Source organism: Lepus europaeus, chromosome 3 (assembly GCF_033115175.1).
Source record: "Lepus europaeus isolate LE1 chromosome 3, mLepTim1.pri, whole genome shotgun sequence".
NCBI classification, from domain to species: domain Eukaryota; kingdom Metazoa; phylum Chordata; class Mammalia; order Lagomorpha; family Leporidae; genus Lepus; species Lepus europaeus.
This window is the reverse complement of record NC_084829.1, coordinates 3,964,252-3,979,917: the sequence shown is the minus strand read 5'-3', so window position 1 is coordinate 3,979,917 and position 15,666 is coordinate 3,964,252. Positions and strand designations below refer to the sequence as shown.

Genomic DNA, 15,666 nt, shown 5'->3' with positions numbered 1-15,666 from the left:
TCTTTTGTCACTTTCCCAGGCATATTAGCAGGGAGCCAGATCGGAAGCGGAGCAGCCAGAACTCAAACCTGCACCCCTATGGGAGGCTGGCTTTGCACAGGGCAGCCCAACTGCTGTGCCACACCACCAAGCCCCTCATCAGTAATTTAAACTACAATTCCCAGGTGGGTGTTGTGGGTAGCAAGTCCCAAACACTGCATGTTGGTTCCATTTTAGCTTCAGTTTTAGGGCACGCCATTTCTAATGTGTCCCCCAGCTCTGGAAATGTGCCATCTCAGGATTTTTACCAACTTTCTGCAACAAAAACTAGTAACAGCTTTGCAATGAAACTCCTTCCCCAGGGCCAGGGGAAAACGCACATCAGCAAGGATCTTTTCAGTCTCCCGCTGGCTGTGTGTTGAAACAGACAAGTCTTAAGATCTGGGGTCAAGGCCAGTTGTTTGGCTGTGCTCTGGACCCAGTCTTTGGCCGGTGAGTCGTTTGCCTAACTCACAGGGGCCCTGCAATGTAGGGCTGAACCCCTACATTGAACCCAATGTAGGCTGAACCCAACGGCTCTGAAAAGCTCCCCGGAATGGTTGTTATCTGATTGAAAGGACCCTGAAGGCCAACACAAGTACTTGTTCAGCAATGACTCAGAAGAAAAGAAGCCAACGGGTGGGACGAGGGAGACAGACAGCCGGACCTGCGGAGAGTCGCTCGAGAGGGGGACAGGAATAAAACTGGTGAAGTTGCATGTGAGTTGTCAACAATCCAGCAGCCCTGGTCATTAGGGCCCCGGTTCCTGGAGCACGGACCGTGTTTGCCGCAGGCTTGGGCACCAGCACCTGTCATTGCATTCTCCAAGGAGGGGGGTCGGGGAGGAGCTAGCAAAAAACCCGAGGCTGGGAAAGAAAACCACTACCACGTACGTAGTAATGATGTGTGCCGCCCCGCAGAGGGCTCTTCTGAGATCCAGTTCCCAGGCTGTGGGGTCTCCTGCAGCCTGTGGGGCCCCTTCCGCCCATTGTTATCTAATCTCCCCTTCCCAGCTGCGGGGAAGCCCACGCGGGCCCCACCCCCACGGCCCAGCCCCCCGACAGCTTTCCCAGGCGGGTCTCTCCCGGGTGCCTCGCCGGTGACGACGAACTCCAGGTGAAACCAGGCGCGGGACGACCAGAGGTCGCCTGCGGCGTGCGGAGCTCAGAGCGCGCTCCTCGGGAACGCAAAGGCGTTTCCGCATTTCCTTCACATTTGGGGGTGGGGGGGTGCCCAAAGAAATGAGAAACGGCTCCTCCGCCTAAGCCCTGCGTTAATAAACTTCTCAGAATATGACCGTTCCCGCCTCGGGTGCGGGTGGAAGCGGGCTCACGCCGCCGTTTGCCGCAGGGCTGGGGCGACCCATACGGCGCGGGCCCGGCCGCAGAGGCGAGGCGAGGCGAGGCGAGGCGCGCCGCCGGGGCTGGTGTGCGGGCGCGGGGCCGAGCGCCCGTGCCCCGGGTGTCCGCACGCGAACCTGAGCCGCTGGGAGGGGGCGCAGGAGCCATCCCCCGGCGCGTTGGCAGGGTGCACCCGCACCTCGCGCTGGTGACGACTCCTTCCAGCGTCGCGCCTACCGAGCGTGGTGTTTTGGCACCGGGGAACGAAATGGCGATTTGGGAGCGAGTGCCGCGGCTGCCGGGTCGCAGGCGACCTGGCGATGTGGCCAAGACGCCCCCCCACCGACCCCCCAGGGACCCTGCTCCGCGAAGGCCGGGGACCTGCACCCCTCCGGGCTCACGACTGGGAATGGGGTGCGGGCAGCGGAGAGCCGGGCGCCCCTGAAGCCAGCCGAGGTCTCGGAGACCCTCGCACTCGGGGGTGGGTGGGGGCCGCGCTCGCGTCCACGCCAGATCCCCCGGCCGGCCCACGCCCCCTGCGCCCCGCGCGCCGTCGCCTCGTCCTCCCGCGTCCCGCCGCGACGCGCGCGCGGGGGCACCGGCGGGGGGTCCGCGGGCCGAGGCGGGCCCGGGGCGTCCCGCTTCCCCCGCCCCCCTCGCGCGCGTCCCGGCGGCGGCGGCGCGTCCCGGCTGGAGGGGGCGCTCGCGCGCAGGAGCGGGGCGCAGCAGGTGCCGCGGTTACCTCCACCTCGGCGGGGGGAGAGGGGGCGGGCCGGGGCCGGGGGAGGAGAGGAGGAGGAGGCTGGCGGAGCCCGGGATCGCGGCTGGCCGGGCTGGCTGCTGGGTCCTGCGCTCGCGGCTTCCGGGAGGCTCCCGAGTCCGAGAAAGACACGCCGGGTGCCGGGGAGCAGCCGCCGCCGTGCGCAGGGCCCCGAGTCGCCGGCAAGGGCGCGGGCAGGCGCGGCGCCGGCTCCTCCTCCTCCTCCTCTCGGCCGCCGGCGCGGAGCAGCGGAGAGCGGCGGGCTCGGCCGCCGGGGAGCCGATGAGCGGCGGCGGCTGAGGGCCCGGCGCCGGAGCGGGGCCGCAGCGCCCGGGGCGCGGGCTCCGGCGGGGGCCATGGGGGCGGCCTGACGCGCCGCGGCCGCGGAGCGCTCTCTCCCGAGCCGCGGGCCCTTCTCGGCGGCGGCGGCCGCGGGCGCCCGGCCCGGCGCGCTCTGCCCGGGGCGCCCGAGGAGCCTCGGCCGCGCTCTATGCGCCTCCTCTGCGGGCGCCGCGGGCCCGGGCCATGGCGATAGACCGGCGGCGCGAGGCGGCGGGCGGCGGGCCCGGGCGGCAGCTGCCCCCGGCCGAGGAGAACGGCTCCCTGCCGCCCGGGGACGCGGCGGCCTCGGCGCCCCTCGGGGGGCGCGCGGGCTCTGGCGGCGGCGGCGCGGAGATCCAGCCGCTGCCTCCCGGTGCTGGCGGCGCGCACCCGGGCTGCTGCTCGGCGGCGGCGGCCCCGAGTCCGCTGCTGCTGGACTACGACGGGTCGGTGCTGCCCTTCCTCGGGGGCCTGGGCGGCGGCTACCAGAGGACCCTCGTGCTGCTCACCTGGATCCCCGCGCTCTTCATCGGCTTCACCCAGTTCTCGGATTCGTTCCTCCTGGACCAGCCCAACTTCTGGTGCCGCGGGGCCGGCAAGGGCTCCGAGCTGGCGGGGGCCGCGGCTGGCGGCCGCTGGGGCGACCTGGGCAACTGGACCAGCCCCGCGCCCACCACCTTCTCTACTGGGGCCTGGGGGGCGACGGGCAACGGCAGCGACCCCGGCGGCGACACGCCGCCCCTGCCGTCCCCTCCGGACAAGGCGGACAACACCTCCAATTGCGACTGCCACGCGTGGGACTACGGCATCCGCACCGGCCTCGCCCAGAACGTGGTCAGCAAGGTAAGGCCGCGCCGGTGCCCTTCTCCCGAGTCCTTTCCCCCTCTGGTCTCGCTGCAGACCCGGGTCCCAGCCCGAGGCCCTGCGGGGGTGCCCGTGTGTGCGCACCAGCGTCCTGCGTGGACAGGATTCCCTGCCGCCCCCCGGGGCGAGACGGGGACTCGGGTGCGGGAAGGACTTCTCGGCGCTCTCCGTGGGGACGCCGCGCCCCGGGCGCTAAGGGGGCACCGCCGCCTCCCCTGCCTTGCACCCAAACTCCCGGCCCAGAGCACGTGTGCAGAGCACGCCCCTTCCCCTAAAAATACAGGAAGAGATTCGGAGGCCCCCATTGCCCTGCAGGGGCGGCCCACGCGGACGGAAGGTGAGGCCGCAAGGTGTGAGGGCTGGAGCCCCCCTCGGCTGCCTCTTCCTGGCAGACCCCAGCCGCCCCGCACCTGGCTTGGACGCAGGCTCCACAGAGCTGAAGTCACGGAGAAGGGAGGGCTGCTGCCGGCCCAGCCCCCTCCCCGCTGCTCAGCCCGCAGTGCTCGCCCGGCTGGAGACCTTGCCTCACCTTCCCCAGTGCCCCCCCCCGCCCCGGGGGTTATCCCTGGACTTAGCGTGTGGGGACGAAGGTGCAGAGTGGTATCCGCGGCCGCCCCCTGGGCTTGTAGAGCAAGGGCTGTGGTCTGAGGCTGGGAGACTCCTGGCGCCGGGGCCGAACCTCCCACTCACCTGGAGGCCGAGTGGCTCCCTGGCTCGCGTGGTGCAAAGTGCAGCACCCGTGTTTGGTCTGGGAGGACACGGGTAGAGACCTACAAATGGAGCACGGACAATAGACACCTCCCTTGGTACTCCAAGCAGTTAGTGTCCTTTGCCCCTTTTGTGTTTTTAGTAATCCGTTTGCATTTCAAAGTGAATGCAGATTTTACACACACACACACACACACACCCCAATCCCAATTCTCCTTCTGGGCTGAGGTTGAAAGGCTTTGTCTGGGAGGATGGAGTGGGGCCGAGTATCGTAGTCAGGTTGTGTGTATCCTCTCCCTTCTTGCCAAGGTGTGTTAGTCAGCAGCCGTGGCTCCGGTGTGTGTAAGATGAAACTCTTACATCATCACCACCATCATTGTTTGAGTCTTGGACTCGCCTGGACAGGAGGGGTCTGTCCTGTGGGAACCCTCTGGCTCAGCATCGCTGCCGCCGGCACCCCCAGCCCCACCCCCAGCCCCACGCAGCACAGACAGGCTCGGGGCGGTGACTGCTGAAGTCGCTACATCTGGCAACATCCTCTCTTACTTAGGGTCCTTTGTAGAGCAGAGGAAGAACGCGGGTCCATGGCCAGTGCCCTGTCCTGGGGTCAAAGGATGGGCAGACTTGAGTGGGGTTGAAGCTCACGACAGAGTTTGTGGATCCAGGAACCCGCCCTTCCCCCTGCACGCGGCAGTGACCAGGGAGGGAGATTGGACAGCCGGGCTGCTTCTCTGAATTCCCACGGGTTAGGGTCACCGGCAGCACTGACGCGTGGGGCAGGTTTTTGAGGGGTGCGTGGTGGTGGCACGCTGACGGGTGGCACTGACAGGGTGGCCTCCGGGCGAAGACTTGGGGACAGGCACTAGTGGAGCATTTTCGTAAGCAATAAAGTCGAAAGGACGCATTGATTTTCACGGACAAGTACGATCTAAATAAGGAATGTCCTTCACAGGCCGGGAGGAGCTCTCCAGGCACACTTCGGCCAGGACCAAGGCAGACTTTGTCCTCTGCGGGCTGCGTCTGTCGGATGCCGCGTCAGGTGTACAGGTGTGGGATGAAAACCGTGATGGGAGCAGGGCTTCTGAGGGCCAGGTGCTGCCAGCCTCCTTCGCCCTCTGACAGTAGATGCCACGTTCAGGCTCCGAGACGTTGCCTCCTGTCCCCTCCTCCCACTCCTTGTCCCTTGCAGAGGAGCCCCAGGGCACGGCATCCTCCAGCGTCTGTCACTCCCCGCCATGTACACCTGCTCTATCCCCAGGAGCGAGACGAGGACCCAGGGGCCACAGGACTGCCAGGTGCGGTTCTCACCCTCTTTCCCTTTCAGCTGTTGCTGTTTGGGCACCCACGCAGGTGAAGCTGCCAGGCCAGGTGGTAATGACCTCCATTATTACCATGTGGTTTACAGGCCTTGTAGGGCTCACAAGCTTCTGTTATCCGTCTTCTGTGTGAAGGCACCAGTGTATGGGGACATCCCAAAGTGGCTCACTGTTGGAGGGTAACAGCACCAAGGCCCTCTTGTGCCCCACAATGAGCGTTTACCTTCTTCAGGCCTTTCGTCTGTGACGGAGTCAGCCCTGCTGACGGCTCCGCTTGGTGGCCTGTGTATCCCAGCCGCAAGAGGGGTTGTGTGGACAGCTGCAGCAGGGCCAGTGGTTGATCCTGTGGGCTGTTCCCTAGCCCTCCGGCTACCAGGGCCAGCTACCGGCGTCCTGGTGGGATGTGTCGCCGCACCATATAGATTTCATCTTCGTAGTTTTGGATTTTTTTTTTTTTTTTTGAGCACTCCTGTTAGAATCTTGTTTGTTTTTTGCCATGGACCTTGGTGTTTGTCATCTGTACAAGAATTTGCATCACACAGTCCGCCAGGCCTTCGAAGTCATCTAATACCCTGCTTCTGTGTTGTCATCTTTTAGAGTTTTCAAGACATTTTCCCCTATGTCATGTCCTTCCATGAAGAATCATAACCCGAGTTGGGTGGCCTTTAAATCAGCCTGCGTTTGAGTAGGGTGGATGATTGGCCCGTTAGCCAGATACTCAACCTCCTGCTGGCTCTTGTAGTCTGGTTTTATCTCCCATTTTATACCTGTTGAAAGGTGTTGTCAGTGCCTTCCTGAAAAGTGAGAACTTCCCTCTGTACAGAGAGCAGCGGTGTTGAACCAGGGATGGGAGGGTCTGGAGCTGATTCACCTGCTCCCGCATCTGTGCAGCCCAATTTCTCAAAAACTTCTGAAATTGTAGCCAAAAAGTTTTTTTAAGAAATGAAAACCATAGCTGCACAAATTAAATCTTGCTTTTACTAATTTGCATACCTCATCCTTGCATTGTTCTCAGCGAATCCTGTGGGTTTCAAATGCTCACCGCTTCAAAAGAATGAACTGAAGATTTTTGGCCAAAAATCCCCACTAGCCAGCCTTTGCAAGCCCCATTGTGTTCCTGTATTTGAAGTGTTGCATTATTGTCTATCTGAGTCTTCTGAGGCTTCTATAAGGAGTCTTCAAAAAAGTGTGCAGGAAGTGTATGATGAAAACACTGTGCAAGATTTAAGCAGTTGGTTCGCCAAAATAAACTTGGGGTTGACTTCCATTTTCCATGAACCTTTTAAAGTCCCCTTATAGTCTCATGAATTCACCAAGATTTTTTTACCTTTATCCTGAAAATGGTTTAAATATCTTGGGAAAGTAATTTATATCCTTTTCTAGAAGTTATTTAAATTGACTTCAGTACAATTTAATTAAGACTAAAAATAGTTACAACATCATTGCAATAGTAATATTTTTAAAAATAGCCCACAATTCTATTATCCTAACAACTAGTTTTCCCTTTTGAAATACTTTACACATTTGAGCTTAAACACTTTTATGTTTCCAATCAGAGCGTTCATTTAATGAAATTTGCTGTTTTCTCTTGACACCGTATCAAATAGCACTGTCCCCAAGTCTTCAGAAACATTTGTTTTAATTAAAAGCTTTTATTTATTTGAAAGGTAGAGATACAGAGAGAGGGAGAGACGGAGAAAGGTCTTCCATCCACTGGTTCACTCCCCACATGGCTGCAATGACTGGAGCTGAGCCTATCCGGAGCCTGGAGCTTCTTCCAGGTCTTCTTCCCAGGGGCAGGGGTTCAAGCACTTGGGCCATCTTCTTCTGCTTTTCCAGGCCATAGCAGAGAGCTGGATCAGAAGAGGAGCAGCCGGGACTAGAACTGGCGCCCATATGGGATGCCGGCGCTGCAGGTGGAAGTTGAGCCTGCTACACCTCAGCGCCAGCCTCTTCAGAAGCATTTTAAATGCATGATATTCTTGCTGATTTACTAGAATTCCTTACCCTCTTTTCCTAGCACTGGACCGACTGCCACTGGGTCTTCCCAGTGGTGGCTTAGATACAGGGTCTGCTGCGTGTCTGTGTTTAGGAGTTGTTATAGAAAGGGCATATGCTTGCCGTAGAAAGCACACAGAAGTAACGTTTCTTGGTGCCTGCCCAAGATTTCCCTTGGCAAAACCATGGCTACCAGTTTCTTTTGTATAAGGAGCTCAAAAAGTTCATGGAAAGTAGAATTTAAAAATGTTTATTTTGGTGCCAAAAACACGATGCAATCCATGTGTCGCTTCTCCACAATACATATCTTCCATGACCCTTTTGCACCCTTTCTGCATCTTTCCAGTAAGATTGTTTCCATCTTATGTATTTTCTCTCCAATAGCAGTGCATCCTATCGATTATATCCACCGTTCGTTCTTTCTACTTACACAGAAGACGGCCTTGTATCAGTGGGAAAGAATCCCCCCCTCCCCCGTCATGTCTGCAGAGGGCTCCGTTGTCCGGCTGGGCCGCAGTCCGCTAGTCACCACCGAGGAGGCATTGAGACTTGTTTTAAGCCTTTGCTATGATAGACACAATGGGCGGTGAGACCCTGGTGTGCTTGAACATTCCCACATGTGCAGGAAATTCTTGGAAGTGGGAGGGAGAAAACGGGCTGCATTTTAGCCGCTGTTAGCATGTTCTCTAGAAAGATCTTAGCCTGGCACCCGTGAACCGCAGAAATGTGTGGCCCGCTTCACCCACCCTGGCCAGGGAGGCCGTCCTTTGTGGGAGAATTTGTGTTTTGTCATGATTGTACTTGATGCTTGGTTTTCAGGGAGGCTGACTGTCTTTTGGAATGTTTTAGAGCCATTCGCGTTCCTTTTCTTTGAACTGTCTCTTCATGTCCTTGCGTTCATGCGTATGGATGTGTGGAGAGCATTCTTTTGTTTATTCTCTTTATTTGAAAGAGTTAGGGGGAGAGACAGAGAGGAATCTTCCATCCTCTGGTTCACTTCCCGAGATGCCCAGAGCCGGGCCAGGCCCAAGCCAGGAGCTTCAGGGTGTCTCCCACGTGGGCCATCTTCTGCTGCTTTTCCTAGGCGCCTTAGCAGGTAGCTGGATCAGACGTGGAGCAGCCAGGACTCGTAACCCGCACTCCGATATGGGCTGCTGGTGTGGCAGGTGCAGCTTTACCACCACGCAACAGCGCCAGCCCGGAGAGCCTGCCTTTCCTGGTGGTTTGTCCCAGTCTGCCATTTGTCTTAGGCAATGTTTATGGTGTTTCTGTTATGTGAGACCTTTGGTTTTGATAGACCTGAGTGGTTATCTTCTGTGGCTTTCAGGTTTGATGTTGCGTTTTGGGCTCCCCCGCTGCTGGAGCAGGGGTGGGGAAGTCCCTTGTTTCCTTCCAGTATCTGTGTGAGCTCATGGCCTCCTCTGTTCAGCATTGCTTTCACTTTAGCTATTGGGAGAATTGCTAGAGAGAGAAGTCCGAGGTCAGAGGGATAAGCCATTTTTCACGCCGACTGTGACGCGCTCACGGCCGTGTCCTGAGCCCCTGGGTGCCAGTGGCCCTGTGTTGATGCAAAGAGCAGAAGCCGAATGGCTGTGAAACCGCCCTTTCTCAGAACACATCCGGGGCCTTGGGCCTGCCTCTCCTCCTCGCAACTGGCTGCACACCTCTCCCTCCCCTGGCACATTTTGATAAGTTGCCATTCATGGTGGCCTTTATTAGGATTTTTAATCAGAAGTCGATGTCATTTCAAAACAGGCTGACTTTGAATGTCAGTCCCGGCCCTGGCACGCGTGGGGCATGCACTGTGCCAGCCGGTGCTGTACACATCTCTCCAGGCTGCAGGCCCCTTTGGTGAGGCCGCGCGGGTGGCTTGGAATCAGCTGTGTTTACACCATGGGAATTGGCAAACACCACAGGTCAAAGTTCGACTTTGTTCTTTGGAGGACCTTGTTAAGCACTGAGGGAGCATGACCCTGGGCCACACTGGTTTTCCCCTTGTTTTCTTTTCAATCTCCCAGCCTCCCCTTCCCTCACTGCTTCCTGTCACAGGAGCCTGCCCGGAGCCGGCCGTTGTGCACTGTATTAGGGATACAATGATCCGCGGGAGTGGACAGCTCAGCTTCCACGGAGCTTGTGACTACTGGGAGACACACCCCGCCTGATCAAATAGCAATCTGTTAACGACAAGGAAGGGAAACGAGAGAACACGCGTGCACACACACACCCTGACCGGGACCGACTGGTCTGTGTGAGAAACGGACTCGACACAGGAGCTGAGGTTCAAGTAGGGGGTGGAACAAGAGAAGACAAGAGGGGGCTGTGTGTGTGTGTGTGTGTGAATGTGTGAGTGTATGTGAGTGCATATGTGTGCACACGTGTGTGTGTATGAGTGTTTATGTTTCTGTTTTGTGTGTGCATGTGTATGACAGCATGTGTGTATGAGTGTGTATGAATGTCAGTGTGTGTATTTGTATGTGTGCACATGAGTGTGTGAGTGTATATGGTTCTGTTTCTGTGTGTGCATGTATGACAGCATGTGTGTGTATGAATATTTGTGTATGTGTGTGATTCTGTGAATGTATGTGTTTGTGAATGCATATGTGAGTGCAGTGTGAGTGTGTGCACACACGAGTGTGTACGATTGTGTGTGTGCCTATGAGTGTATGTGTTTCTGTGAGGGTGAGTGTGTGTGTGTGTGTGTGTGTATGCACCAAGAGAGCAGGCAGCATTTGCAAGGGCCTTGTGGTGTGCAGGAGCCTGCAGTTGTCAGCAGGTCATGTGGAATGGGGACAGAAGTGGCTTCCACGTTAAGAACTTTTCCTGTAATTCCACAGCAGAGCAAAACTATGCGAGAGTCTTGAGCTGGGGCTGGCATTGCGGCATCGAGTGTGGAGCTGCCATCTGCCCTCTGGCATCCCAAATGGGTGCCAGTTCAAGTTCTGGTTGTTCCACTTCCAATCCAGCTCCATACTGTTGTCCCTGGGAAAGCACTGGAAGATGGCCCAAGTGCTTGTGCCCCTGCACCCATGTGGGAGACCTGGAAGAAGCTCCTGGCTTCAGATTGGCTCAGCTCCGGCCAGTGCAGCCATTTGGGGAGTGAACCAGAGGTTTTTATTCAGTGAGAGAAATGTTCAGGAGAGTGAGGGCTTTACTAGGGGAGAAAGAGAAGTCTGGAGGCCAAATTGGGTCCACACCAAGCAGAGAGCAGGCTGGGTGCCACGTGGAACAAGCGTGCAGGCAGGAAATCCGAGCAGGCGGCCGGCCCGAAGGCCACATGGCCTGAAGGTGCAGGGCAGCAAGAGTGAACCAGAGGCTAGACGCCCTTTCTCTCCCTCTCTCTGTGACTCTGCCTCTCAAATAAATAAATAAAACTAAATAAATATTTAAAAATAAAATAGAATAGTCTTGAGCGGCGTATAGACTATGACACAGAGTCCCTAGTTTTGCAAAGCTGTGTGGTGGTCGTGGGAGGCCTGCAGAGTGAGTTGACTTACCCTGGGCCTGCAGTGGGGCCAAGGCTCTTCAGAGACACCGGGAGGTGAACCCAGGCATGGAAGTGATGAAGGTGATGACTTGGGGAGGGAGGCCATGGGGGGTGAGAGCAGCGCCTGGGCCGAGCATTGCACCTGCCGCCTAAGCAGGCAGAAGGGAGCGAGAAGGGCAGCTGAGGGGACAGGCGGCCTGAGCACAGGTCTAGGGGAGGCAGGTCTGTCTGTGCTGGCCCCCAGCGGGGTCCTGGGGAAGACACGGGGCACACGCTGGAGGCGGCGGCAGCCTGACAGGAACACTGGCCCTCTGGAGGGTGCCGGCCCTGTGTCTCTGCTCCGAGGAGGGAAGGTGCCGGCTGTATTTCCACAAGGCTGGCAGACCTGGGGCTGGGAAACCCTAGAACCAGGTAGCCAACTTCTGGGCAGCCACTTTCTCCTTCTCGAGTTCCGATGTAGGGGAAAGGCAGGGCAGGGCCCCGTGAATATTATGGCGAGGTCCAGGGTCCTCCGTTTACAGCCGGAGCTGAGGGGCACTGCCTGTCCACGGGAGGCACCCAGAAGCACTGGCTGGGCCCCAGCCCTCCCTCTGTGTGGGCTCCTGTGCGTTTGAGGGGTGCTCTGCTGTGGCTCTGGTGGGTTTCTGTAATATCTGCCCCCCCCATCATGCCCCAGCCACGGGAAATACAGGGCAGAGCTGTCCACATCACTTCCCTTCTCAAAGTCACCTGCCCCCTCCAGCCGCCACCTCCCACCCCCGGCCACCTCCAGGGTCCTAGCACTGTCTGCTTCCCAGCCCAGCCTCACTCTGTTCATGCGGTTCCCCTGCCTGGAACACCCTTCCCACCTCGCTTCAGCCCCCTGGGCCCCGTCTGCCCCGCAGGTCAGCTCTGTCCTTGTGGGAGAGCAGGCTTGCAGCTGTCCCCTCACGGCAGCCCTCTGTGTTCTGATGAGAAGGACTGTGTGTGTCCCCACTGCAGGGGGGGGGGGGGGCTCCGAACACGCCTGCCCGGGTGCTTTTTACCTAGTTCAGCAGGGCGGGGGCTGTGGCACCTGCTGTGCTGCTGGCTTCGAGTTTATCTTCAGGGCCGCTTGTCACCTGTGTCCTCAGGTTGGGTGGCCTGGATTCTGCCCCGCCTCCAGGGTGGTTGTGAAGACGGGAGGACACCTGGGAGTGCCCACCCAGGCACCTGGCGTGCAGGAGGCACCTGGGAAATTTCCTCCTCCCATTGGGTGAGGGCTGCCTGCCTGAGTCATCCGAGGAGTGCCCCAGGTGGGGAGGAGCCCCCAGGCCACACCTGTGAGGTGTCTGTGTCCACGGCAACCAGGTGTGCCCTTCGGGAGGCACCGGACCAGAAAGGGCCCTCTCGGGGGCTTGGTTTGTATCTGAAGACCAAGCAGGTTGCACTGGCCACAGGGTCCAGACACAGCGGCCAGGGTCCACAAGCTCAGGGGTCTTCCCTGGGCCGCCACAGTGGGGCTCTGCCAAGCCCCAGAATGTCCTAAACGTGCTTCACAGTGGGGCTCAGCTCTGCATGCTGGAGACAGGATCCGAGAGACGGACGGGGTGCTACGGAAGATGGGGTGCTACGGAGGAGGGGGTGGTGGCCTTGAGCTGTGTGGGCAGGAGTGAAAGAGCCCCTCCCAGAGCTGCCCCTCCCATCCTGGAACGTTCTCTCGGCCTCTTTATGGGAGGCCATTGACTGGGGCCCCAGTAGCGTCAGAACCTGCGTCTCCTGTGCGCTGGGCTTGGTCGTGTGGCTTGCTCTTTCGTTCAGGGTTGACTCACTGCTGGTCACATCAGTGGGCAGCTTCTCTCCAGACAATGACCTGGAGATTGACAAGGGTCCCTGTGTCCGAGAAAGGGCCAATGGTTATTGACTGTGCAAAGCAGATGTCCCCTGGGACAGGCACCGCTGCGACAGAGCCCTTCCAGCCGATCGCTTATGTGTCCTTACCCTCTGTCACAGCCCTCTGCGATGCTTTTGGTTACGGGTAACAAACCAAATCTCCAATTCCATTCAGAAATACAGAAATACTGGAAAGGTACAGGGTGGGAGGGGGAGCCTGGCTGCCACCACCGTCGTGGTCTTTCTTTGTCAGCCTTGTTCCTTTCTCTCTAAGTTGGCTGGCCTGGCTTGGTCTCCTGCTCTTGCTCATTTGGGCCGTGGTCAGGTGAGGGCCAGCACAGAGCCACCCGGCAGCCCTGTCCAACCCTGGTTCCCAGGCGCCGGTCGGATGCCCAGCTTGGGCGGAGTAGGGGGAAGGTAGATTCCGGAGCAGGGGTGCAGCTCCCCTGGGCGGGGGGACTCCCTGAAACCATGTGACAGGGCGTGGAGCCGGCTCTGCATGGTGATGTACTGTGAGTAATGGAGCGTTGATGCTTAGCCATTACATGCTTCAGACACACACACTGGGGCTGAGACGTCCCTGGCCATTTATACTTAGTGTGGCCTGGCAGGGACCTGCCTCCTGAGGCTGCCTCTCTGGGATTAATTAAAGATGGCCCCAGGTCTTCTCTCCACATCACCCAGTGAGCCCGGAAGGAGCCCTCGGGGCAGGTGCACCTGCTCAGGGTGAGTGTCGTATGTCCAAACCTTTCTTGGGGCGGGACCAGCTACATTCAGGGCCCAGAGCAAAATGGAAACTCAGATCCCCTTGTTCAAAAAGTATTAAGGGGCCAGCATTGTGGTACAGTGTTGCCCATGGTGCCGAGGTCTTATGTGAGCGCTGGTTCAAGTCCAGGCTGCTCCTCTTCTGATCCAGCTCCCTGCAAATGTGCCTGGGAAAGCAGTGGAAGGTGGCCCAAGTGCCTGGGCCCTGCCACCCACATAGGAGACCTGGATGGAGTTCCAGGCTTCTGGCCTGGCCCAGCCCTGGATGTTGTGGGCATTTGGGGGGGCGAGCCAGTGGATGGAACACCCTGACCAGTTTTGTTTTGAATGATCCCTGAGGTCAAAGCAGGCGACAGAACCAACAGGGAACTTTGTTGTGTGGGACATCGCTGCTCTGGAAGTGAGACAGCTGCCTTGCTTATCTGGACAGGGAAGCAAACAGCTGAGTCATAGGGCTGTGTGGTGAAGAATGTTAAGTCACAGGCATGGTAGTGAAGTGTTTATCAGGCTTTTTCTGTCGTGTCAGTGGGGAGGGTCAGTCCCTCGCATAATCTAATTCCACTAGTTAGTAGCCACAGTCGATCCTTTAATATCATTTTGAAAGTAAGTATAAAGGAGATGATACTGCATGGAGCAGCCACAGGCATCCCAGGGGTCACGTCAAATCGTGGCTGGGCTCTGCCTGCAGCCTCCCCCCAGACTGGCTGCTTGCATACTGAGGAGCCCGCTACTGTCATGTGGACGCACACGAGTGTGTGCATAAGCACCAAGTTTTTGTCTGTCCTGATTAAAGCTAAAACCATCTAATAGCGGTGAAATACACATCCCAGCAGATATTTCTTCTGCACGTCTTTTAAGCCTACAGTTCAGTGGCATCAGGTCATCCTGTGCCCTGAGCAGCCGTCACCGCCATCTGCCTGCAGAACTTCCCCAGCCCCCGATGGAAGCGCGACCCATTCAACACAAACCCCTCACCACCCGTTCAGCAGCCCTTGGCAGCCGCCCTTGTACTTCCTGTCTCTGGAGTTGGACTCAGGACCTCAGATACATGGGGCCCTTCCGTGACTGCTTCTGTCAGCGCAGTGCCTGCCATGCCCACCCGTGCTGTGCCGTGGGTTGGCATCGCCTCCCCGTGTAAGACGGAGTGGCGTTCTGTTCTCAGTGTTCACCGTGTTTTGTTGATCCCTTCGTCCACGGGTGGACCTCGGTGGCTCCCAACCCAGGCTATTGTGGATGTACGGCCATGACCTTGAATGTGCACCCCGTGACAGCCCCGTGTGTAGTGCCTGCCCTGATGCTTCTCACAGAACCGTGTGGTGACACGGACAAGTAGCCCGCCATTGCTGGCCTGGGGGAGAAGCTCCCGGCGCAGCTGGTGACAGGTGGCACACCAAGGGCCCAGGAGCTGAGGGTGTGGGGTGCAGAAATGAGCACGCCCTGGAAGCCTCCTGGGCTCCCCAAGGAGGGCTCAGGCTTGGCAGGTGGAAGGGAGCGAGAAGGAGCCCCCTGCAGAGGGGCTGATGAAGGCCTGGGGGCCAGGGCTCGGAGGTGGACATGGGAGTGACTCCACCCGGCCTCAGTTCAGTCCCCTGGGTGTGTCTGCTTAGGTCCCTCCTAACAGACATGAGTCTCCCGAGGTTCGTAAACACGGAAGTGGTAGAATGAGATTTGGAGGCTTGAGCCGGAAAGGCCGGAATAAAAGTGCTCCTTGACCTGGCCCCAGGCTGCTGCCCCCTGGGGGTTCCATCCACAGCCCCCTCAGGCCAGCCCCTGAGGAGCTGTCTGCACCCCCATAGGACACACATCACCCTCAGGAAGCCCCCATCACAAGACACCGGCAACGCCCTCTCCCGCTCGGGATATCCAAGCTCTTGGCGAGTGCTGGCTCTGCCCAGTGTCCCCGCCAGCCACTATGTGGCCTCTGCTGCAGGTGCCCATCTGGATGGCCTGATCCCAGGTCCCGTGGGACTGCCAAGGACTGTCACATGGCCTCCTCGTATCAGGTCTTGGGGCTGCTGTAACAAACACCACACACCAGACTGCTTGGAGCTGCAGGCATACATTGCCGCCCAAGGCTGGGCTCCAGGTGCCAGCAGGGCGGGTCTCCTGAGGCCTCTCTCCTTGGCTTGCAAACATGGTCTTCTCCTCGTGTCTCCAGCTGGTCTCCCTCTGTGCCTGTGTCCCCGTCTCATGGTCAGACCGCTTTAGGACCTGCCCAATGGACGACATTTAGCTGATGAC

General features: G+C 58.5%; 1 protein-coding gene across 2 annotated transcripts in view; it reads left to right on the top strand.

The window, feature by feature from the left end:
• Positions 1–2,643: 2,643 nt before the first annotated feature.
• Positions 2,644–15,666, top strand: part of SLC22A23 (solute carrier family 22 member 23) — a 170,289-nt gene continuing 157,266 nt past the window's right edge. For both annotated transcript variants that reach the window (XM_062184039.1, XM_062184048.1), the window contains exon 1: positions 2,644–3,282. In XM_062184039.1, the coding sequence (XP_062040023.1) occupies positions 2,644–3,282 (639 nt within the window). The remainder of the gene's footprint in view (positions 3,283–15,666) is intronic.